At 47.1% G+C, this 20,526-nt stretch overlaps 8 protein-coding genes across 8 annotated transcripts; 5 read left to right on the top strand and 3 right to left on the bottom strand.

Moving 5' to 3' along the window:
* Positions 1 to 99: 99 nt before the first annotated feature.
* Positions 100 to 3,345, top strand: AGABI2DRAFT_197206 (hypothetical protein; the record flags this gene model as incomplete). The annotated part of the gene is made up of 11 exons (XM_006454227.1): positions 100 to 308; positions 353 to 514; positions 568 to 802; positions 854 to 993; positions 1,044 to 1,257; positions 1,304 to 1,449; positions 1,501 to 1,958; positions 2,012 to 2,252; positions 2,301 to 2,768; positions 2,821 to 2,956; positions 3,005 to 3,345. The coding sequence occupies exons 1-11, from the start codon at positions 153 to 155 to the stop codon at positions 3,343 to 3,345; spliced, it is 2,697 nt and encodes an 898-aa protein (XP_006454290.1). The 5' UTR covers positions 100 to 152.
* A 284-nt stretch (positions 3,346 to 3,629) lies between these two features.
* Positions 3,630 to 6,040, bottom strand: AGABI2DRAFT_214138 (hypothetical protein). The gene is made up of 12 exons (XM_006454226.1): positions 5,937 to 6,040; positions 5,825 to 5,876; positions 5,739 to 5,769; positions 5,555 to 5,683; positions 5,451 to 5,498; positions 5,368 to 5,398; positions 5,204 to 5,312; positions 4,909 to 5,150; positions 4,752 to 4,859; positions 4,543 to 4,697; positions 3,949 to 4,492; positions 3,630 to 3,893 (listed from the first exon to the last, which is right to left on the bottom strand). The coding sequence occupies exons 1-12, from the start codon at positions 5,937 to 5,939 to the stop codon at positions 3,741 to 3,743; spliced, it is 1,605 nt and encodes a 534-aa protein (XP_006454289.1). The 5' UTR covers positions 5,940 to 6,040; the 3' UTR covers positions 3,630 to 3,740.
* A 76-nt stretch (positions 6,041 to 6,116) lies between these two features.
* AGABI2DRAFT_197200 (hypothetical protein) lies at positions 6,117 to 8,144 on the bottom strand (the record flags this gene model as incomplete). The annotated part of the gene is made up of 12 exons (XM_006454225.1): positions 6,117 to 6,302; positions 6,355 to 6,507; positions 6,556 to 6,726; positions 6,780 to 6,805; positions 6,856 to 6,894; positions 6,951 to 7,058; positions 7,108 to 7,226; positions 7,287 to 7,293; positions 7,359 to 7,535; positions 7,588 to 7,645; positions 7,707 to 7,784; positions 7,839 to 8,144. 12 exons carry the CDS (start codon positions 8,142 to 8,144, stop codon positions 6,270 to 6,272), a joined length of 1,275 nt encoding a protein of 424 aa, XP_006454288.1. The 3' UTR covers positions 6,117 to 6,269.
* A 116-nt stretch (positions 8,145 to 8,260) lies between these two features.
* AGABI2DRAFT_189554 (hypothetical protein) lies at positions 8,261 to 9,430 on the top strand. The gene is made up of 3 exons (XM_006454224.1): positions 8,261 to 8,319; positions 8,367 to 8,780; positions 8,834 to 9,430. Exons 2-3 carry the CDS (start codon positions 8,549 to 8,551, stop codon positions 9,259 to 9,261), a joined length of 660 nt encoding a protein of 219 aa, XP_006454287.1. The 5' UTR covers positions 8,261 to 8,319; positions 8,367 to 8,548; the 3' UTR covers positions 9,262 to 9,430.
* A 334-nt stretch (positions 9,431 to 9,764) lies between these two features.
* Positions 9,765 to 11,479, top strand: AGABI2DRAFT_197199 (hypothetical protein). Its single transcript, XM_006454223.1, has 7 exons — positions 9,765 to 10,077; positions 10,129 to 10,175; positions 10,224 to 10,306; positions 10,355 to 10,382; positions 10,442 to 10,561; positions 10,629 to 11,186; positions 11,254 to 11,479. The coding sequence occupies exons 1-7, from the start codon at positions 9,874 to 9,876 to the stop codon at positions 11,411 to 11,413; spliced, it is 1,200 nt and encodes a 399-aa protein (XP_006454286.1). The 5' UTR covers positions 9,765 to 9,873; the 3' UTR covers positions 11,414 to 11,479.
* A 178-nt stretch (positions 11,480 to 11,657) lies between these two features.
* AGABI2DRAFT_189553 (hypothetical protein) lies at positions 11,658 to 13,772 on the bottom strand. Its single transcript, XM_006454222.1, has 6 exons — positions 13,698 to 13,772; positions 13,264 to 13,650; positions 13,157 to 13,209; positions 12,309 to 13,104; positions 11,908 to 12,252; positions 11,658 to 11,848 (listed from the first exon to the last, which is right to left on the bottom strand). Exons 1-6 carry the CDS (start codon positions 13,716 to 13,718, stop codon positions 11,768 to 11,770), a joined length of 1,683 nt encoding a protein of 560 aa, XP_006454285.1. The 5' UTR covers positions 13,719 to 13,772; the 3' UTR covers positions 11,658 to 11,767.
* An 89-nt stretch (positions 13,773 to 13,861) lies between these two features.
* Positions 13,862 to 18,218, top strand: AGABI2DRAFT_197195 (hypothetical protein; the record flags this gene model as incomplete). Its single annotated transcript, XM_006454221.1, has 20 exons — positions 13,862 to 14,513; positions 14,567 to 14,623; positions 14,672 to 14,852; positions 14,907 to 15,146; positions 15,197 to 15,286; positions 15,335 to 15,406; positions 15,456 to 15,602; positions 15,655 to 15,659; positions 15,783 to 16,178; positions 16,229 to 16,382; positions 16,434 to 16,481; positions 16,528 to 16,669; positions 16,722 to 16,867; positions 16,920 to 17,183; positions 17,239 to 17,453; positions 17,503 to 17,732; positions 17,786 to 17,812; positions 17,867 to 17,903; positions 17,955 to 18,013; positions 18,060 to 18,218. 20 exons carry the CDS (start codon positions 13,862 to 13,864, stop codon positions 18,216 to 18,218), a joined length of 3,321 nt encoding a protein of 1,106 aa, XP_006454284.1.
* Positions 18,219 to 19,589: 1,371 nt separating this feature from the next.
* On the top strand, positions 19,590 to 20,169 carry AGABI2DRAFT_43209 (hypothetical protein; the record flags this gene model as incomplete). The annotated part of the gene is made up of 4 exons (XM_006453686.1): positions 19,590 to 19,678; positions 19,730 to 19,784; positions 19,836 to 19,917; positions 19,964 to 20,169. Coding segments are annotated over 4 exons (432 nt in total), but the record flags the coding sequence as incomplete, so codon positions are not given.
* Between the last annotated feature and the right edge of the window lie 357 nt (positions 20,170 to 20,526).

Here is a 20,526-nt window from a genome sequence, read left to right as displayed (position 1 = left end):
GGGATGAAACAGAGAGAATGGATCTCGAAAGAAGCTTCATAGTTGAGGACACGAATTAGCCAGGTACGCTCAGGCACGTGCCTCATTATTCCTATTTCTCGACCGCGTAGGTCGCCACCGTAAGACCCTCTGGCCCGTATCTGCCTGTATCTATGTGGGAGCGTACGCTTCAAGATCTTATTCGTGGGCTTCGTGCCAACAAGAAAGATGAGTCGAAATTCATAGGTAAGGCAGTTGACGAGATCAGGCAAGAGATCAAGAGCGACGACATGGAGTTAAAGGCAGGAGCTGTTCTCAAGCTTACCTACGTATGTTGTGCTATTCTCAAATCACCAAGCTCACTTTTATGTAGTTGGACATGATGGGCTACGACATGTCCTGGGCCTCTTTTCACGTCATCGAGGCCATGTCGTCTCCGAAATTTCATCTGAAGAGTGTCGGTTATCTTGCTGCCGCACAATCTTTCACTGAAGATACCGATGTCCTCATGCTCACCACGAACCTTTTGAAGAAGGTGCGCCTATAGCATGCACATTGCAAGAGGCTTCTCCCTCATTTGCGCGATAGGACCTGAGCTCCAGTCCTGCCGATGTTGCTTTGACGTTGAACGGACTATCAGCGATCATAACATCTGATCTTGCTCGAGACCTCGTTCCTGAGCTTGTCGCAATGCTTAATCATTCTCGGGCCCGCATTCGTAAACGGGCGGTATTAGTGATGCACAAGATACTCGATAAGTATCCGGAGGCAAGTTCACATGTCCGTCCAAGGTTGATTGAGAAACTGGAGGATACAGATCCAAGTACGTTTCGCATATTAGGGCATAATATCGTTTTTCACAGGTTGCATAAAGGTGTTGTCGCGGCCGCTGTGAACGTGGTGTGTGAGCTTGCAAGACGAAGACCTCAAGAATACTTGAGCCTGGCTCCGCGAGTCTTCCATCTGCTGACCAACTCAACAAATAATTGGATGTTGATTAAAATTGTCAAATTAGTGAGCATAAATACAAAGTATTTCTTCTCGTTCTCAATTCCATGGTGCAGTTTGGATCCCTTTCTCCATATGAGCCCCGGCTTGTCAAAAAGCTTCAGCCCCCGATTACAGAACTCATCTCAACGACTCCTGCGATTTCGTTATTATATGAATGCGTGCATACGTGCATCATTGGTGGGATGCTACAAGGTCCTTCAGGCGATGCTCTAGCAAAACTCTGTGTTTCCAAGCTAGCTACCTTCATACAAGATACCGACCAAAATCGTGTGTACCCGTTTGTTCGAAATGACTCTTTCTCAAAGCACATCAGTGAAGTATATCGCACTGCTTGCCATGGTGAAGATTGTGCCAAGCCACCCTTACCTTGTCGCGGAATATCAAGACACGATACTTGCTAGTGTTAATGACCCCGACATCAGCATTCGTATGCGTGCATTGGACCTTGTAACTGCGATGGTGAGATTGAAATTCAGTTGTTCTATGACATACTTACATCTTCCATGGAAGGTAAATAGAGATAATCTTCAGTCAATTGTACAACAGCTTCTGTCCCATCTCCTTCCCGACACTGTGTCAACCTTACCCTCAGCTTCACAGTCCCTTTCACAGCACCCAGGTAACCCTTTCATCCAAATAACTTCGCCAAGCCAGTCTTCGTCCTACCGCCTCGTTCTGTCCCAGCGTATACTCTCCATTTGCTCCCGGTCACTGTATGAAAATGTCACCAATTTTGAGTGGTACCTTTCAGTCTTGGTGGACCTTGCGCATATAGCCAACGTGAACATCGGTGCCGAAATCCGAGACCAGTTGGTGGACGTAGCAGGGCGTGTTCGTGCTGCAAGACGCTATGCAGCACAACTGATGTATTCAGTACTCACTGACGACTCGATGCTTCTTAACCCTGAAGAATGTAGCTGTCCGGAGATTCTTTGGGCGGCTGGGTGGATCATTGGTGAATATTGCGAGTCAGTCTTACTCCTTACTAAAGAATGTCATGCATTTATAACCCCTTCAACAGAGAGCTTGCTGAGCCTGAGAGCGTGTTGCCACATCTCTTAAGGCCGGAGGTAGCGCGTCTCCCTCCTGAAACTGTCGCTATTTACGTTCAAGCTGCAATCAAAGTTTTCGGCTTCTGGGCCTCTGAACTGGCAGAACGGTGGGAGGAAGACGATCTTTCGAGAGTTTTGGCCGCTGTCGAAAGCATATCCGAAAGAATGTATGTGTTCGCCAGTAGTCCACATATTGAGGTTCAAGAGCGGGTATGTTCTCGGAGACATACGCTGATGACTTACTAAATAGCCGGCCAGGCAGCGAATATTCACCAGCTTTGCAACTTCATCATTGCCGATCTCAGAAACCATCGTTCCAAGGCGTCTACCCCGGCTTATCCTACTATGGGCCTATCCAGTGCTAACGAGGATGAAACAATTTCCCAGAACATCAACTTCCCAAAAAGTCTTTACCTCATTCGTCCCATGTTTTCGTCGTACGAGCTCAATCCTGTTGCTTCTAATGCTCAGGCAAGCGTACCTGTTCCAGAGGGTCTGGATTTGGATGCATGGATAGTACCTCCACCCCGCGAAGCTGTGATACCAGAGGGAGAATTAGTGCCTGAGAAGAAAAAACGGAGTAAGAAAGGGAAGGAAAAAGAGGCTGATGGAAAGAAATCAAGAACGACTTCCAAGAAAAAGCAAAAAGAGGTTGAGTTACCCCAAGATGTTGACGTGCTGACGCCGGTTGAAGCTGAGGTAGAGATGAGAGAGGAGCGTGAACGTGTAAGAAGAAAAATACCTGATGTTATTTGATGAAGCTGACCGACTTGTACAGCGGAAAGCGGAAAGGAGGGAACAGCTAAAGGATGATCCTTATTATATTATAGACGAGCCTCCTCCAAAGCCGGTAGAAGAAGACCTTGATTCAATCCCGGTGGTGCGGCTGGAGAATATGCCCTCGATAATACCCGGTAAGGTTTTATGTTGTTGTGTGAGAGGTAAATTAACGTGAGATATAGACGCAACGAGCCACCGTCCGCTTCTGCGGGCGGCAGCCCAAGATTTCTCATCGTCTCGTTCGTTCGTCGTTGATAAGGACGGAGAGATGCCAGAAAATGCCGTGACCCCACCAAATCTACCGAGTAGCCCGAACGCATATCAAGAAATGCCGAGCCGCGTTGACAGTCCACCGCAATTTTCTCAATCAAGGTCATTCCCTTCATACGAAATAGAAGATGATACACCCACAAGCACTCCTGAGCCTATCAAAGTCGTACGGTCGAAAAAGAAGGCTGGAGATCCAGGGAAAAAGAAGAAAAAGAAGCCGACTTCGACCACAACAAGCACACCAGATATCTGATATTGGACCGTTAATGCATTAGTAGTGATTTTCTGATAAATAACTTGGATTTGTATGTAAAGCGACAGTGGAATCGCTCCGAATAGACGCCAGTAATGAACGTGTGTGGTTGAGATGGTATTATCATACGCTCAAGATTGTAAGATACTACTACAGGGTAGTAGTTGATATACAGAGAGGGAGAACAGTACAAAAAGAAACAATGAGGTGGTGATTTGAAGTGAGATAGTGGAGAAGGAAGATGTGTTGCGTTGGGAGATTAGATAAACCGGGATACTTGGTCATGTTCTGCGAAAGAAAAAGAAAGGTCCAGGACTGCGATCAGAATAGCGAGCCAATATAAGATAGAAGACAGCTGGGCTGATGAAGACTGGATATTGAATGGGTTGATCCTTTCAAGGAATGTCCTCTACATGCTCAACGGAATCCACGATTTCATTGACGAGTTCCATCGTAACGCCAGGTATGATGCGCTCAGCTTCAGTAAAAGCGCGCTGTAAAGCACTTAAAGCAATTCTTGCTTCCTGAGAAGAGACTCTGGGAAAGAGCTGCAACGAAAAATTTAGCCAGAATATCAGAAAGAGCCGCGAGAAAGATACCCACTGAAGAAATTGCAGGAAGGACTACAGAGTCCAACAAGGTCGTGTCTGAGAGTTCCTCTTCTAAATGCATATCTGCCATTTTCTGATGCACAGCCCCTGTTTTGGCAGAATAGGTATCGACGTAATGATCGTCATAATCATCTTCTTCATCTGAAGGCTCTCGGTGGTTAGTCCGATGGTTTCTCTGAGGTATTGCATAGTCTGTAGCGTTTGGCTGGACTCGATTACTCTGCGTACTCTGAACCGTTGCATGCCTGACAGTGCCTTGTTCAGATCGTTGCTTTGAAGGGGATGATGGTGTTGACGAAGATGGAGATGGGGGAATATCGCCTCTGGTTGTCACAGACGACAATGTTGAAGATGAAGATTGCCCTCGGCGACCTGGTACAGGCTCATAAGACTCATCAGAACCTCGACGTTGTGGTAAATCATCGTTTTCCCATGTAAGAGGGGGCCCAGACACTTTGATTGAGCTCCTTCCAATCGTTCGTCCCCCATGGCGGACTGTACCAAAATCCCATAAGTCCTCGGCTTCGACGCCATTTCTAGATCAGATGATAAACGATCAGCTGCGAAGCATTTTGCATTCACATACATATCAACAATGTCAGGGTGGAGCTCCTCTTCTTCTATCCTCTCACCTCCTTCCGCTTTCCAACGCTCGTGCCGATCAATCAATTCCGTCAGATAGTTTGTTTTTTTCGCCATTCGGATGAATTTATGTTTGAGTAGTTCTCTCGCAGTAGGACGCTGTGCACAAGTCAACCTCAATAGCTTTTGGCTTTGAAAAGGAATTTGACCTACATCACGAGGATCTCTTTGTAGACAACTCGCTACAAACTCTCGGAAAGACTTTGAAAACTGCTGTCCTTCCAGCGCTGGTGGGGGATTTTTGGGAATGAGGAACAAAACCTAATCAACGAACGTCAGCTGTGTTACAGGGAGATGATGAAAGAACCACCTTCATGGGATGAAGTTCGGCATAAGGCGGTTCACCTTTCGCAAGTTCTATTGCTGTGATACCCAGACTCCATATATCGGCTTTATGATCATATCCACTCTGCTTTATAACCTCGGGTGACATCCAATATGGCGTGCCCACAAACGTGTTCTTCTTTTCTGAAAGAGTACCCGATAGTTGTCCGGAGACACCAAAGTCGGCAAGCTTCACTTCACCTCCGGCAGATAGTAGGATATTGGCAGCTGAAGAAAGGTGGTGTAAGAATGCTTAAACCAACGTGGTGATAGGAGCTGACCTTTGATATCACGATGAAGCTTTCCTTCTGTATGCAAATAGTCCAATCCTCGTAGCAACTCTCTAACGATGATAGCGATATACTCTTCACGGAATACACCAGGCTTCATCTGGAATGATGCTTGATTAGGGATTGGAATAAGAGGGAGGATGGGCCATTTTTACCAAATCAGAGCATGAGCCACCAGAACAATATCTGGGCTCTACTGTTAACACCTGGATGTTGAGATGGTTGGCGTGATGCTTACTCCATGACAATCCAGAGATGAGACCCTTTGAGAAACGAGCCATGGTATCTATGAGGAAGTGATTAGTTCGTTGAAAAGGCAGGTCAGGGCGCAAAAGGGCGGACTTGGTAACATGTGGTGAATCCAGCTGGGAGAGAATCTGAATCTCCTGTTGAATGTCTTCAATCTCATCTTCGGCACTCTCAAGGTCAATAATTTTGATCGCAACAGTTTTCTGTGTCCGTTTGTCGAATCTATATTGCAAGCATCAGAGCATGAAGAGGTGGAACGCGAGGGGAAGAAACGTACGCCTTGTAGACCTCGCCAAATGAACCTTTGCCTACGGGGGAGATGAGATCTTATGGATGGAGATACAGCTCAAAGAAGTAGCGCACCAATTCTATCTTGCTTGACGTACAAATCCTCTGGATCCTGGGACCGAGTGTCCTGATACTTGTTGGTGAGATCGGGAGTCGATCGTGGACCGGTGAAGAGAGAGGCACGCACCATGGGAAATGGAGGGCGTAGTGAGGTGTTTGTTGGACACGGATGGCGGGAGGTCCTGGTGGTAGAATGGCAAGGGGAATGGCAAGGCAGGAGGGGTCGAGAAGGAGGAAAGGAAGGGGAGACGACAAGAGAAGAGGCTGACTTATTTAATGCACTTCAGAGCAGTCACCTGCCATAAACAGCAATAGTGTATAGGTACCACAAATACAACGTAAACTTTGTCTATCTCAGATTGTCAATGACTAGATTGACGAGCCCGTACACCTTTACAACATGAGTCAATCGGCGCAAGTATAGTTAACAACAGGGTATCAGATGCCCTGCAATATTTTTTCATATTACAATCAGCTTCGACTTCCGATGCTCCTGTAAATCAAAGTCAAGAGGGTACAATGGGTGGAGAGACAGCGAGACGGACTGGGGTATGCGAAGTTTCATGGTCGACGTGTACAAATGCACGTTCGACGTTCGGGAGCACCTCGATCTTATCTTGAAGCTGCTGACTGATATCATGAGCTTTCCACAACGGCACATTAGCGTCCATGACCACGTCAATCTCTACAAAATATTCCTAATCTCCCCTTTAGACGCGATCAAGTCGATAACAATACAAACCCACCGGTCCGCTATGATAGGCACGAACGGTATCAATTTTTACAATATCTTCGCTAAATGTGGCCGCCTTGAAGATCAAGAGTTGGAGGAAATCATGCGGGGCAGATTTTCCGGCGAGGAGTTCAAATTGACCGTAAATGGTTCTGCCCCAGGAAATAATGATACCCGCAGCAATCTGTACGAAGGAAATGAGTTCCGCGTAAGCCATAGGAAATGAATGATACTTTCGATGGTACCGCCCATGGGGTCAAGATCTGTTGGCTCCATGAGGGATAAAAACGGATCGTAGATCTTCAGCACTCACACCAAACAAGCTTGCTGCCGCCGCACGACATGAGGATGCCTTGGGGTGGTATGATCAGTTGATGACCATGAGCAGAGGATAAATGAATCACACACCAAAAGCGTTGATCCACAAGTCATTTCTGTGATCCTCCCAAAGGACTTGAACCTGGCTAGATCTCTTTCGAATGGAATACGAGTAGAGAAATAGGACAAATTTAACAACTATGGCCGAGTCAAAATAGATGGGAGAAGACAGGGGAGATACACTTACCTAAAGCAGCAGCGACTGCGATGATCGAGGGTAGATGAAAGGGTGCAAGTGCGTCGCCTTTTTTAGTGATGATAGTCCTAATAGATTCGACAATGACGACTAGATTAACCATGCCCATGCTTCGAGATGCCATAACTATCAGTAGCTTTCCCGGTGTGCAGAGGCGAGAGTAGACTTACAGAGAGCCTAGTCGGGAAGCAATTTGTTTTTAGAAAACAAAAATACAGAGGGAGTGAAAGTGAGCTGCTCACCATATACAACGTTTCCAATAGTCTCTAGCCGCGAGCCTCCGACCGGCCATTTGTTGGAATCGAGTTTCTGAGCCTTTTTATGGAGCCAAAAGAGGACAACGTTGCTTCCGATGTCGAAAACTGAATCGATACCAGTGGCCAAAAGGGAGAGGGAGGCGGAGGATACGGCGGCATACACTGGAACGGCAGATTGAGAAGATGATAAGGACAATGAGGTAGGGTAATCTACTTTGGAGAATACAAAGGGCAAAATTGCATATTAAGCTGCCATAGACGGCAATCCTGACCTGGGGAGATTGGCTCAGGATTAGAAGAGTGGAACGGTGACAGGGTAAAACGTAAGATTACAGGGAGGCGGGCAGCTTCCTCTTCGGATTGGGCTTCTTCAGTATGTTCTTCCATGGGTTTGAGAAGGGAAGAGATGAGCTTGAGAAAGAGTTAAAAAAGGGACAGCGGAAGGGGGAAAAAGCGAAAACTGACATCATTCTGCCTGCGCTGGTACCTGGCGATTCGCTTGCCCTTTTTCCTGCGACTAAGCTGAGAGAGTGTGGTATCGTCGAGGATGCCATTTCTAAACTCGTAGGGATCCCAGGTATTGGAGCCGGAGGAAGATGCTCTTTCGATATCAGTGGCGAATTTAAAACTGTGATCTGTTACCACTGCGTGGGGCCTAGACGTTAAATGGCATTGGGGGACAGTGAGATCTGGAGAGGATGGAGGGGAGTGCTTGCTGGCTATGGAGGACGACGAGGACGAGGCAGGGGTGGGTTCATGGCTGATGACCATCGCGGGTGCTGCTAGTGGGCCAGCTGGAGGATTGGAGAGTGGGAACCGAAACAACGGGACGCGGTTGATCTCGCCATCAAAGATCTCTTCAGTCACGTGTTTCCCTCTTCCCCATGCCCATCGCAGACGCGCCGCCGTCGCTGCTGCCGCTCGCCGTGGCCCTCGTCTTTCTCTTGTACGTCATCGCTGAACACTTCAGTTCTTACTCACAATGATTTACAGCTCCGCAGCCCTCGTTTGGTGCTTTCTCTCGTCGTGCCTCGGGGCCTCTCTCCGCCGTCACTAGTCCGTCTCGCAATTCCCCCACGTCATGCGCGTCACCAGCCTGTTTCCAAACCTCGCCTTCCCCCTAACTCTTTTATAAAAGCAACCCCCTCCCTCCGTCTTGCAGAACAAACATTACGATGAAAATACCTTCTAGCTCCTCGTTCTTGCTTGCCACCCTCGCCGTCTCCTCCTCCTCCTCCGCCCTCATTCCTCCTTCCGCAGACACTCACCAGGAAGCCTCTCTCAGCTCAGCCCCTCCCAGCTCGGCCAGTGCCGCTCTCATTGCTTCCTCCAGCTCCGGATCCCTCGTCTCTCAACAGACCGGTTTCTCTCAGCGGGGACTCATTCAAGAGTCTATGGAACAGAGAGGTTGGTTTATCCAACTCGAGGATACTCGGTGCTCATCCCCCATTCTTTTCTAGGAATCCTGGACATCGTCCCTTTGGCCTGTCAACTCGCTCATACCCTCACCGATAATTTGCCAACTCCTGTCCCTGAATTGGTCGGTGTGCTTTGCTCTCCCACCCCAAAAGATGGCAAGGGGGCCCCCAGCCAAGCAAAGGCGCACAAGGAACTCTCCCGTATCTCCGACGCTCTCCAGCGTGCCGTCTTTGTATCCGCCGCATCCGTCTCCTCCTCCTCTTCCACCGTTACCACTGTCGCACCATCTGACGGAGTTTCCGGAGATAACGGTCGTGTCGATGCAGTCAATTCCACAAGTCTCCCTTCCAACTCTTCCGAGTCCTCCTCCGCGCTCTTGATGCCTTCAGCTTCCTCCACCGCTTTCCGCTTCCAACCTACCCCCACCAATTCTCCTTCCCTTCCCGTCGACGACCCCGAAGCGCGTTAATGTCTTTGGCTACTGGTTCAAGTACCGATCGCTAGTTTGATTTACAATGTATACCGGCTATTTGTAATTTTGTAATGTATGACCCTGTTTTGTATGGAGCCATCAGATCTTCAGATCTTCAGACTTGAAAGCTTGAAGCTTGACCTCCGTTGTTATGCCATCATGCCTCGACCAAAGCCTTTATCCAACATTTCTTCTGCTGTCCACGCAAACACTACTGACCACCATGTATTAACCCCTCGTACCCCTCGTTCCCGTTTTCAAACGCACGACCATTACGACGAGGTCGACCTTTGTGACAGTCGTCTGAGAGGCGGCCAAACTGTCCCTCTCCTTGTTGAAGAACGCGAGACAAGGAAATCCACCTCCAAATTCCAACGACTCCGCTCCAGCTCGCTTTCTCTTGATATCCCATTAATCCTTGGCGTACTCTCTGCTTGCTTCCTTTTTGGCCTACTCGTCATTTCGTATAGACACCCCGGCAGTTTACAAGTGTATTTTGGCGTGCAGGCACCCCAGCAATCGCAAAACGCCGATATAGAACTACCTTCAGAGGTCCCATTACATCCGTCCGAATATGTTGCACAATGTAGAGCGCTGAACCGAGGGTTCATGGCTCATGGTGATTATTGGGACAAACCTTCGATGGACATGGCTTCCTACAATGCCACCGAGGACAAAGAAGATAGTATAGCGGAAAATGAAGACGGAGAAGCTGCTATCTGTTCAAAAACTATTACCTACCTATTGGACGGCGAGGTTGGGCTATTGGCCGACTTGGCATTGATTGCACAAGCTGCCGCACTTGCCCGTGAGGTGAATATAACCACTCCGTCGCACCTTGAAGTCAACTGAATGATGCCGCAGAGGAATAGAACATTTATAATCGATGATACGTATTGGAATCGCGGAAAGTAAGCGTTTTCACAGGGATTGAGAGCAAGATTCAAATGAAATTCTAGGTGGATGGATTATTTTCAAAATTCTCTTGACTTACAACCAGGCCCGGAACCTGGTTGCCTTCCCCCTCGCACAAAAGGCATGCGTCGTTTCGACCTTGAACATCCAAATGTTGACCTAGCCATGTTTTCAGATCTGGTCGCTTGTCCCAGAATTGCTAGGTGACTCATATTCTTGTTTCCATGACGTGCCGAAATTTCTAACTACATACATACTACAGACATTGGGTAAATTCTCAGTTTTCACCGCTCGAAGCTATGTCTAAACGTCTACAGGTGATCACCGCCCATACATCAAGATATCATTTCGGTCACGCCTTCGCTGAACACTACGAGGACGCGTAAGCTTAACCATCTCACCTTATCTCCCCATTCTGAAGATCCAATCTCTTTTCAACCCTACCCTAGATATGGGCGTAACCTTAACCGCCTTCGACCTATTTATAACGCAGCGCACGAATCCCTGGCTTCGGCAATCCAGCCAAACGCAAATCTCGATGCCTTGATTCGCGCTGCCCGCCATGAATTCAGAAATTCCACCCGTTCGGATGATTCATATTTGTCCGTTCATATCCGGCGCGGGGATAGGAAACTTCGGTTTTCAGGTCCTGATGTGCTCTATGTACCGACTTCGGAATATGTTTCCGCCATAAAAGACACGCAAGATAGACTTCCAATCCTTCACGACGAAGATACTCCCATTTATTTTGCATCAGACTCTTTGACTGCAGAACTCGAATTTGCGAATGCCTATGCTGGGCGCTTCTTTTCCCTTCGACAGAGCGCTAGTTCTGAAATTAGACAACTAGCCAGTACTGATGGGTACGATCAGAAGGAGTTTAACAAACTGAGCGATGAAGAAAGGGTACGACTTACTAAGGGCATGGTGGTAGATTTTGCGTTGCTTAGTGGGGCATGGACTAAACAAGGAGACCCGGCTCCAAGAGCAAGTGTTTGCACGAAGAGGTATGTCTTGCTTGCTGTAGCTTCTTGGCCTGTTCATGAAACAAAAATTCGTTTTTGCCTTACGTAGTTCAAATGTGTGCAAGATGATAGCTGTTGGACTTGGATGGGACAACGCATTTGGCAAAGTGGATGAAACGGGTGAAACCGATGAAGATCGTAAAGGGTGGGTGGAGATTGAGGAGAAAGGTACTATCGTGCCTGTTTGGACTGCGTTTGAGTTATTCTGAGATGTACCATAGTACCATACCTTTGTAGCTTAAGATGAAAATAATTCATGACCCAAGATTTTGGTAACCATGATCGAGCCCGCGATGCGGTAGGGTAGGGTAGGCTAACTCAAAATTCCATTTCCCAATTAGGGCTTGACGCATGCCCCGAGATACCCTTAACGTAGATGGAAAGAAAGTGCTTTTGATGATAGCGATCAACCCTTGACCACGGGAAGGACATAAATACCGTGTTCACACAATGTTTGAACGCAATGGATCGTCATGTCTAAATTGATACAAACGTGCTGCGTCAGAAATAAGTGGCTAGTATCTTTCACCGAAGCTGCTGATTTGTTTTTGAAAAATTGTCCTCTACCGGCGAGGCATGCCTCTTCCACGCCCCCTCATAGCCCTTTGTGCTGCTCCAGGTGGGGCTTTCGGTCCCGGATTTTGCTGAGCAATCATGAATTAAGAAACGAAAGAAGAAAGTAAAATGAAACGAATACACTCACTGGTTCACTTTGAGGGTTACGCACAGTTTCATCAACGCTTAGAATCAGACATGCGGCTTCAGTCGCACTACTGATAGCATTGATTTTCACAAGAGTGGGCTCCCATACGAAAGCTTCATAATTGTCACGGATTCCAGTCGTTCCGTCAACGTCAACTCCAAACCACTTGTCACCGTTGGCATGTTTCATCCTAAGCTGGTTGAGGACATCAGTGGAGTCAAGTCCGGCATTGTCACAGATTTGGCGAGGGATGACTTCTAGTGCTTTTGCAAAGGCAGCAATCACGAGTTGCAGCTTTCCAGGGATGGAATACGCATAAGATCGGATGAAAGCCGAGAGTTCCATCTAAACACACACAATCTTTCTCAGTCTCGGAGAAATGATAACTGTGCAATACTTACCTCAACGGCACCACCACCGGCAACGACTTCACCCGTACGAAGAGCGCGCTTGACAACCATGAGTGCGTCATGCAAACTACGCTCCACTTCCTCCATAAATTGTTCCGCACCTCCGCGGAGGATGAGCGTACAAGTCTTTGCTTTCACACAGTCTTGGAAAAGATTGTAGCGCTCCCCACCAATCTGTTTCTCTTCGAACAGCCCACAGGTACCAAGATGTTCGCGCTTGATATCGGAACAGGTTGATTGAATAGAACCGCCAACGGCTTGGACCACTCTTCGTAGGTCACCTGCGGCTACACGGCCAGCACAGAAGATATCCCGATCAGCAAACCATTGGGTGGCAAGGTCACCGATGGGAAGTTTACTGAGCACAACTTTTGCTCCCGTTTTTTCGATCGCTTGCAGTTTGCGATAAATAATCTCCCACTCAGCGTCTACAATGGCCTGGTACTCTGCGACGGCATCGACTCGCACCTCGGCATTGTCTTTTTCTGCCTTGAGCTCCAGCTCCACATTGAGGCATAAAATGGGAGGATTGTGGAATAGTTTTGGCTGCTGTTCCGCTCCTGCATAGGTAAAAGTTTTTTTGAAAGCGACACCTTTGACTAAGAGTGAATCTTGCATGCCACCTCCAGCAATTTTTTTGACACCAATAAGAGAGTCATCGAGGTCGTCTTGGTCAAGACATTCAATCGCATCCACTACCATTTTCGAAAAGAAAGGTTTCTCGGAGTGGATAAGTTTTGAGGAAAGGGACGTGGAGGCACACTTGAGGAGAAGAGACCGGAAACGCCTGTGGTTGTGAGTCAAATACTACCGCTGCGTTCACGATAGAATAGACGTACTCAGGATCTGATCTGTCAACTGAAACCTGCAGTTCTTTTATACGGTTTAAGGCCTAGTTGAAACCATAAGTGATCGCTTCAAGAGGGCGAAGAAAAAAAGATCTGACCAGCTGCGATGCCTTTTGGAAGCCTTTGATGACGATATGTGGGCTTACCCCTTCTTCAAGAAACCCACGAACCTCCTTTAATAGCTGGGCAGCGAGCAAAACAACGCTAGTAGTGCCATCTCCCACTTCGGCATCTTGAGCCCTGGCAATATCTACTAATGTTTTTGCTGCGGGGTGGACGATTTCAAGAAGTTTGAGGATCGTAGCCCCGTCGTTCGTGATCTGTGCTTCCCCACGTTCATTTACAATAAGTTTATCCATTCCTCTCGGTCCAAGAGTACTAGAAAGTGTCTCTGCGATGGCAAGGCATGCAGATATATTCGACAAGAGTTGAGGATTTCCCTGAGATGTATCTGTCCCCTCCCGAAGGAGAACGACGGTGGGTTGCTACCGATCATGAGTTAAACTGGATTGATGATGAAAATTTGACTAACCATCGGCAGTGCACGCTGCATGATGAACTAGGAGAGGGAAATATCGAGTGTGATGGATTCGATGGAAGAGATTGAATTTGGACTGTTATTTGATCGTGTTTACAAGACGCGTCGCGTTCATTTACATACTTACGACTTTCGACGCGCTCGCCATTTCTGCTCAGATGGCATCTGCGCCTCCTGCTCTATTCTTTGCCAGTTCTGATGAGGAAGGCGAGAATATTCCCCTAGTTTCCGTCGACCACGAGTCAGAATTGGTTCCAGCATCTAGTTCTCAAACGCCTTCAGAGCATACGGCAACTCCGAGTCTTTTCCTCGCTGCGAGCGATCAAGAAGAGGCAGATAGAGTCCCCACGTCCTCACCGCCCCAGTTAGCGCATAGTCATACAGAAAATGTCAACGACATGGAGGCGCAGTCCACCCCTCATGTCAAGATTGTTGGGTCTTCGGCAGCAGCGGTATCAGATGCAACCAGGAAAGAAAAATTAGAGGAACCCCCAGCAAAGAGAAGAAAACTCTCTCCTATTGTGCATTCTCATGCGCAAGTTTCTGCAACATATATAGGAGATCTACCTGTGGATGGTGCCTGGTCTACTGTCTCCGGGACGGGTCATGTCAAAGTTGGTGACTCTGTCTTAATACGGAGGGAAGGATCCAAAAAGGAGTCATCTGGCCCCAACACAAAAAAAGGGAACAAAACCAAGAAAAGTAGCGGCGGAAAACAAGTCTCTCTCACGAGCATGCTAAGTGCCAAAGGAACGAGATTCCCGAAAAAGGTGGACACTGTAGTGCGCATTGTTAATAACAAGGGATCCGGTACTGTTATCATGCAATACTGCTGTCCAGCGTTTCTGACCTTCGGCCTTCAGACCTCGCACGGTTGCCGACAGAAATTGCCTCCTGGATTTCTAAGCTGTTGGACTTCGGTGCATCCTATGTTACTCAGTTTATGGCTGTTTCTGACGCCTGTATAGGTCTGGTAGAGATTCGGGGGACTATGACTGACTGTCCCGAGAAATTGAAAACGGGTATGTCATTGATGGTGACACTTCACATTTACCTCCACCCGGATGCGTTCAAGCCCCTCCGCATGTCGAGCAGGGATGTAGATGGTGGTTTCGCGTATAACGAAGGATACGAGACGCAAGAAGAAAAGTTCGTCATTGAAAGTGTTACAATAACCGAATATCTGGCCTAATGCTCGGTTAGTTTTCTGCGCGAGAGGAAAGCGGCCATCTTGAAATTATTCGATGCCGTCGGATTGCGAGCGCAAGCCGGGGCAAGGTCTAAGGGGAAGAAATACAGCCAGAAGGTAGAAGACACTATTGGAAACCTTGCCCAACGTACAGGTGGTAAAACAAAGAAGGAACTTGTGGGTGATGGAGAAGAAATAGAAGTTGATTCAACGGAAGAACTCTCAAATAATGACCTGAGCCTCATTTATCGGAAGTGAGTCCATATATTAGGCAAAGGTAATATCTAACAAATTGTTCTCTTAGAGCCCAACAGAAAGATACCCTGATGCCTCTAATGGATCCTGCCGAGAGTTTTGACCTGACTCTCCGTGGTTATCAGAAGCAAGCGCTCAAGTATGTTCTCCAGTCAACATCGTTTCTGCACCGCTAACCCATGCTCAGTTGGATGTATTCTATCGAACACGACACCCGTGACGCGCACCTAGGCGTGTCAATGCATCCTCTATGGAGCCAGTATGTTTATTCACGTGTTGCAAGATTGACTAGTTGCTCAAGTTTTCAGGTACATATTCCCTCCAGAACAGGATATCAATACAGGGGACATTGATTTGACCGCCGAAGATAAACTTTTCTACTTCAACCCATATTCTGGAGAACTGAGTTTAGATGTCCCCTTGGTGGAACATGAATGTAGAGGAGGAATTTTAGCGTGAGTCTAGTATTCAAAACCCAGCTGATCAGATACTGACTTTTTTCTGTAGTGACGGTAGGAAGTTGCTCTCTTTTTTCTGGTGTAATGATTGTTGACAATCATATCGTAACTCGATTCACAGAAAGTAAGTTCCAATGACCACTGATGCTAAAATCCTATCACTTAAACATATTCCAGTGGGTATGGGAAAAACCATCATGATTTCAGCCTTGATACAGACTAGCCTGCTCTTGAAGGATGAATTCAAGGAAGACAAGCAGCCACTAGTAGGGCCCCGTCAGTTACGTATTGAAAAAGCTTTTCGTTCCAGTAGACGACCAAATCGTCGTTTGCCACCTTCTGGGACTCTCATAGTAGCCCCAGCCTCTCTTCTGGCTCAGTGGGCTGAGGAAATTCAAAGATCCAGCAAATCAAACACCTTAGAGGTAATAATCTGGCATGGCCACAACCGCCTTGATTTGGACGTTCTTGTCAATTCTGCTGGCGATCAAGATAGAATGCCGAAGGTCGTTATCACGTCGTATGGAACACTCGCATCGGAGCACGCGAAAACCATGTCTCCTCTTTTCGACAGTAAGTGCCAAAGCTAAAATGGCATTATTTTGTAGCTTGACAACCTTCAGTATATTGGCTGCGCATTGTTTTGGATGAAGCTCATGCGTGTAAGTCTCGTATGAGTAAAACTGCAAAGGCAGTATATGACCTACGAGCGAAATGGCGATGGGCTGTCACCGGGACGCCTATCGTCAATAAATTGGAAGATCTTTTCTCCCTGCTGTAAGTGCTGTGTGCCCCTCTCCTTTGTGAAGATTGATCTTTTGTTTTTAGAAAGTTCCTCAAGCATGAGCCTTGGTCGGAATACGCTTACTTCCGCTCGTAAGCCCCAACTTAAACGGTCGTGAATCACCTAAATGTTAGACAGATTCATTACGCTCCCTTTCTTGGCTCGCGATCCAAAAGCTATCGAGGTTGTTCAGGTTATTCTTGAGAATGCCCTTCTAAGGAGAGAAAAGAACATGCTCGATATTGATGGGAAGAGGATCGTGGAACTGCCACCCAAAGAGGTCTACTTTCTTCTCATCCTGCTTGTCTGCGTGTTCACGAGCCATTCGTTAGATTACGATTGAAGCCCTCGAATTCTCGTCTCTAGAAAAGAAAATTTACGATTCGATATGGTTGAAAGTCAAACGAAATTTTGATCAACTCGAAGCAAAGGGATTGGTCGGTAAGAACTATACCCATATATTGGCCATGTTAATGAAGTATGTTAACGTACAAACGATTTATCCCTATGTTGTCTGACGTTTTTCAAAGATTGCGCCGTGCAGTGCTACACCCTGACTTAGTGCTCGAGAAAGAAGACTCGAACAGTGGTTCGAATGCCCAATCCCTTGACAACCCCGCAATCAACCTTGAAGATCTTGTCAAGAACCTTACTAGCAATAGCAACGGCGGTTCTAACGCTGCTTTCGCTGAGGGTGTCCTTGCAAACCTGGCTGACGAAGACATAACGGAATGTCCTATATGCTTTGATGTCATGGATGTACCAACAATGATCCTTGGATGCGCGCACCAATGGTAGGCCGTTACGGACTCAGGATTGCGAAAGTGCTGGCTAATCATACAAACTTAGCTGTAAAGATTGCATTCTAACTCACATTGCCACATGTGAGGAGAAAGGACAGCAGCCAAACTGTTTCGCTTGTGGGCGAGGACCAATAAATCCCAGCGACCTCGTTGAGGTAATCAGAAAGGAACCCACTAACTCCCAGCCTTCTGCAAGTGTCGCTCTGCGTCGAAACGATGTCCGATCATCAACCAAACTAGAGGCCCTATTGAAGCATCTCCGTAAGTACCTCCTTACGATGCAAAAATCAAGAGAATTGACTTGTAAAAGGACGACTGAAAGAAGAAGACCCGAAGTTCCGAGCTGTTGTTTTCTCCCAGTTCACGAGTTTTCTGGATCTTATCCAAGTGATGCTCCAACGGGAAGGATATGATTTTTGCCGTTTTGATGGAACTATGGATGTGAAGAAGAGAAGTGCTGCTCTCTCGGCATTCAAGTCTCCCTCCAAGCAACCGAGGATCCTGATAATTAGTCTGAAAGCTGGTGGCGTCGGTTTGAATGTCAGTTGGGTGTCCCATTCAGATTACTCTCGGCTAATGACAACTACTAATAGCTGACTACTGCAAATCACGTATTCATGGTGAGACTGAATGCTTTTCATTGGTTTTTGACGATATGAATTATGTACAACAAGATGGATTGCTGGTGGAATGCTGCTACTGAAAACCAAGGTTCGTGCTCTCGATGTCGCAGAATATGGCTCACTCAGTAATTTTCCATAGCAATTGATCGTGTTCACAGAATCGGCCAGGATAAAACGGTGCATGTGACACATTTCATTGTGAGTAGCTAATAAATTGAATGAACACGTCTGACTTTAAGAGTAGATTTCAAATACAATTGAAGGTCGTATTCTTCAGATTCAGAAGAGAAAAACTGCTATTGTCCGCGAGGCCTTCCGGGGGACCAGGGCGGACGGTCGGGCTGATCCCGATAGCATAGAAAATTTGAAGATTATGTTTGAAGAGGAAGGTCTTCGACATTAATTTCTTAGATATACAATTCCTTCCCAGTAAATAGTGCCCTGCAGCTCGAGCAGCTTTTTAAATTAATTCCTACTGATAAATATTCTTGACGCTAATTCATACCTAAATTATTGACCAATGGAGATATGTATATGCAATGCAATTAGATATAGACAATGGTTGTGAGAATCTAGCCATTGTAGCAGCACATTCGAATGTAGCCTACGGCAGATTCTGAGCCGTTCGTGGTCAATGATAATTAGGCCCCAATGCAGATTGCGCAAATTCTCCGATTGAGCTCTTATAATACTTTATACTTCAATATTTCAAAGTTATTTGAAGACGAACTTGAATTGTACGAGATGGTAAATATGGATGCTCTGGGTGATATGGTTTATAGCTCATTCTTATATCTAAAAATTCACTTGATATTGCAGAGAGATTGTGCGAGAGCATAGATGTGAGATACGGTGACATCAACAGTGAAAATGGAGGTAGATTATTCGTGCTAGGAGAGTCCAACCCAATGGAACGTCGTCGTCGGATAAGGAAAACACTTCGAGACCTCGCAAAGTCTATATCGCCTTGAACATGACCAGGTGGTAGCGAGTTCCCGCGAATGTAGGACCGTAAAGGAACCGATGATTCTCGACCGCAATATGCCACAACAACCATAGCTTTTTCCCTCGGATATGGTCGATGTAAATCTTGGAAGTCCATGAGTCGATATGCGGTGAAGTCAAGCCAGCTCCTGGATTAGCACATAACTCCCAGGTGGCGCCTGTGATATCTCCAGCGTTATGCTGCAGTCCTGCGTTATGGCGGTGTTATGGCGGTTACGACAACTTGAAGCGCTGTCCACGTGATTGATAGCCGTGCGGCGCGCGCGGAACACCACCCAACAGATTCAGCTGAGTTTGGACATGGTATTGGTATCTGCACTCAAATCCATTGCGAAACTTAAACCTGGAAGCCGCATTGCTTCACGCGCCAATTCACCGAAAACATTGCGCGTAGTATATCGTTTACATCGACACCGGATATCCGTACCTGGAAATTTTGCCTTGCGTAGGTTGAACCTCGAGATCCAGAAGGACCCCATGCCAAAACAGAGCTTCTATGCTGTACAACGCGGCAGAGCAACTGGGATCTATCTCACCTGGTCAGCAACTTTATTATTTCGAGCCAGTCTAATCACTCAATTCGATTTTTGGTATCAGGGCCGAATGTGAAGAACAAGTCAAACAATATCCAGGGGCTATATTCAAGAAGTTTGGGACAGAGGAAGAAGCAGAGGCCTTCGTCAAAGGTGAATCGTCAATACCGACGAAGACGCAGCCTTCAACCCGAAAGCGCACCCTAAACGAAGTTGCGGACGAGAAGCATTGTATTGTTGTTTACTCCGACGGCGCGTGCAAAGGAAATGGAAAAGCAGGTTCCGTCGCTGGAGTTGGCGTCTTTTACGGACCTAATGACCCTCGGTCAGTGGTTGTGTGCCTCATTCTGACCTTGACTTATCAATCAAAGACTAGAAATCTAGCAGAAAGGTGTCCTGGAGATCAGACCAACAACCGCGCTGAATTGATTGTAAGTCCATTATTCCTGAATACACTCATCAATCTGCTTACCAAAGTTTAGGCTATTGTTCGAGTCCTTGAAACTGTCCCTGTTAGCAGCCAAAAGTTACTGATCAAAACCGACTCGCGGTACTCGATTAAATGTAAATTCTCATCTCAGCACCGTGACCTTACTCAATGTATCCTTAGGCGTCGGCCAGTGGTTGCCAAAATGGCAAAAAAATGGGTTCCGGACAGCGGAGGGCTTACCTGTGAAGAATGTTGGTATTGTCAAGTACCTAGCGGCACTGCTAAACGAACGGGTGGGTAGAGGTCAGCCGGTTCTCCTGCAACATGTTAAAGGCCATAGTGGTAACCCTGGCAATGACGGTGCGGACGCTCAGGCGAATTTTGGTATCATTTTTCCTCCTCGACCAGACTTGGATTGGGCAGCTTTGGAGGCTTCTGTTTGTAAGACCATTGATGACTTCATCCAAGCGACGGAGGAACAAACGGGGGCTGCACCAGCGGGAATTGAGCTGCTGCCTGAGCGACCAACTAAGGTGGCTAAATATCCTGATGGATCAACCGAGCCAGTTGTATCAGCGTCTTCTGTCCATGAACCTGACCCGAGAACAGAAACACAAGTCTCTGCTCATCTTTCCAAACTACTCCCCACCCTTCCACACCGGCATAGTACAGATAAACACCCTACAGACCAGGCATCCATAGATCCAGCTATCTCGAATATCCTACTAGTCTCCGCATCGCCC

Source organism: Agaricus bisporus, assembly GCF_000300575.1.
Source record: "Agaricus bisporus var. bisporus H97 unplaced genomic scaffold AGABI2scaffold_1, whole genome shotgun sequence".
Taxonomy (NCBI): domain Eukaryota; kingdom Fungi; phylum Basidiomycota; class Agaricomycetes; order Agaricales; family Agaricaceae; genus Agaricus; species Agaricus bisporus.
The sequence above is the reverse complement of the archived record's forward strand: the minus strand, read 5'-3'. Positions and strand labels throughout refer to the sequence as shown.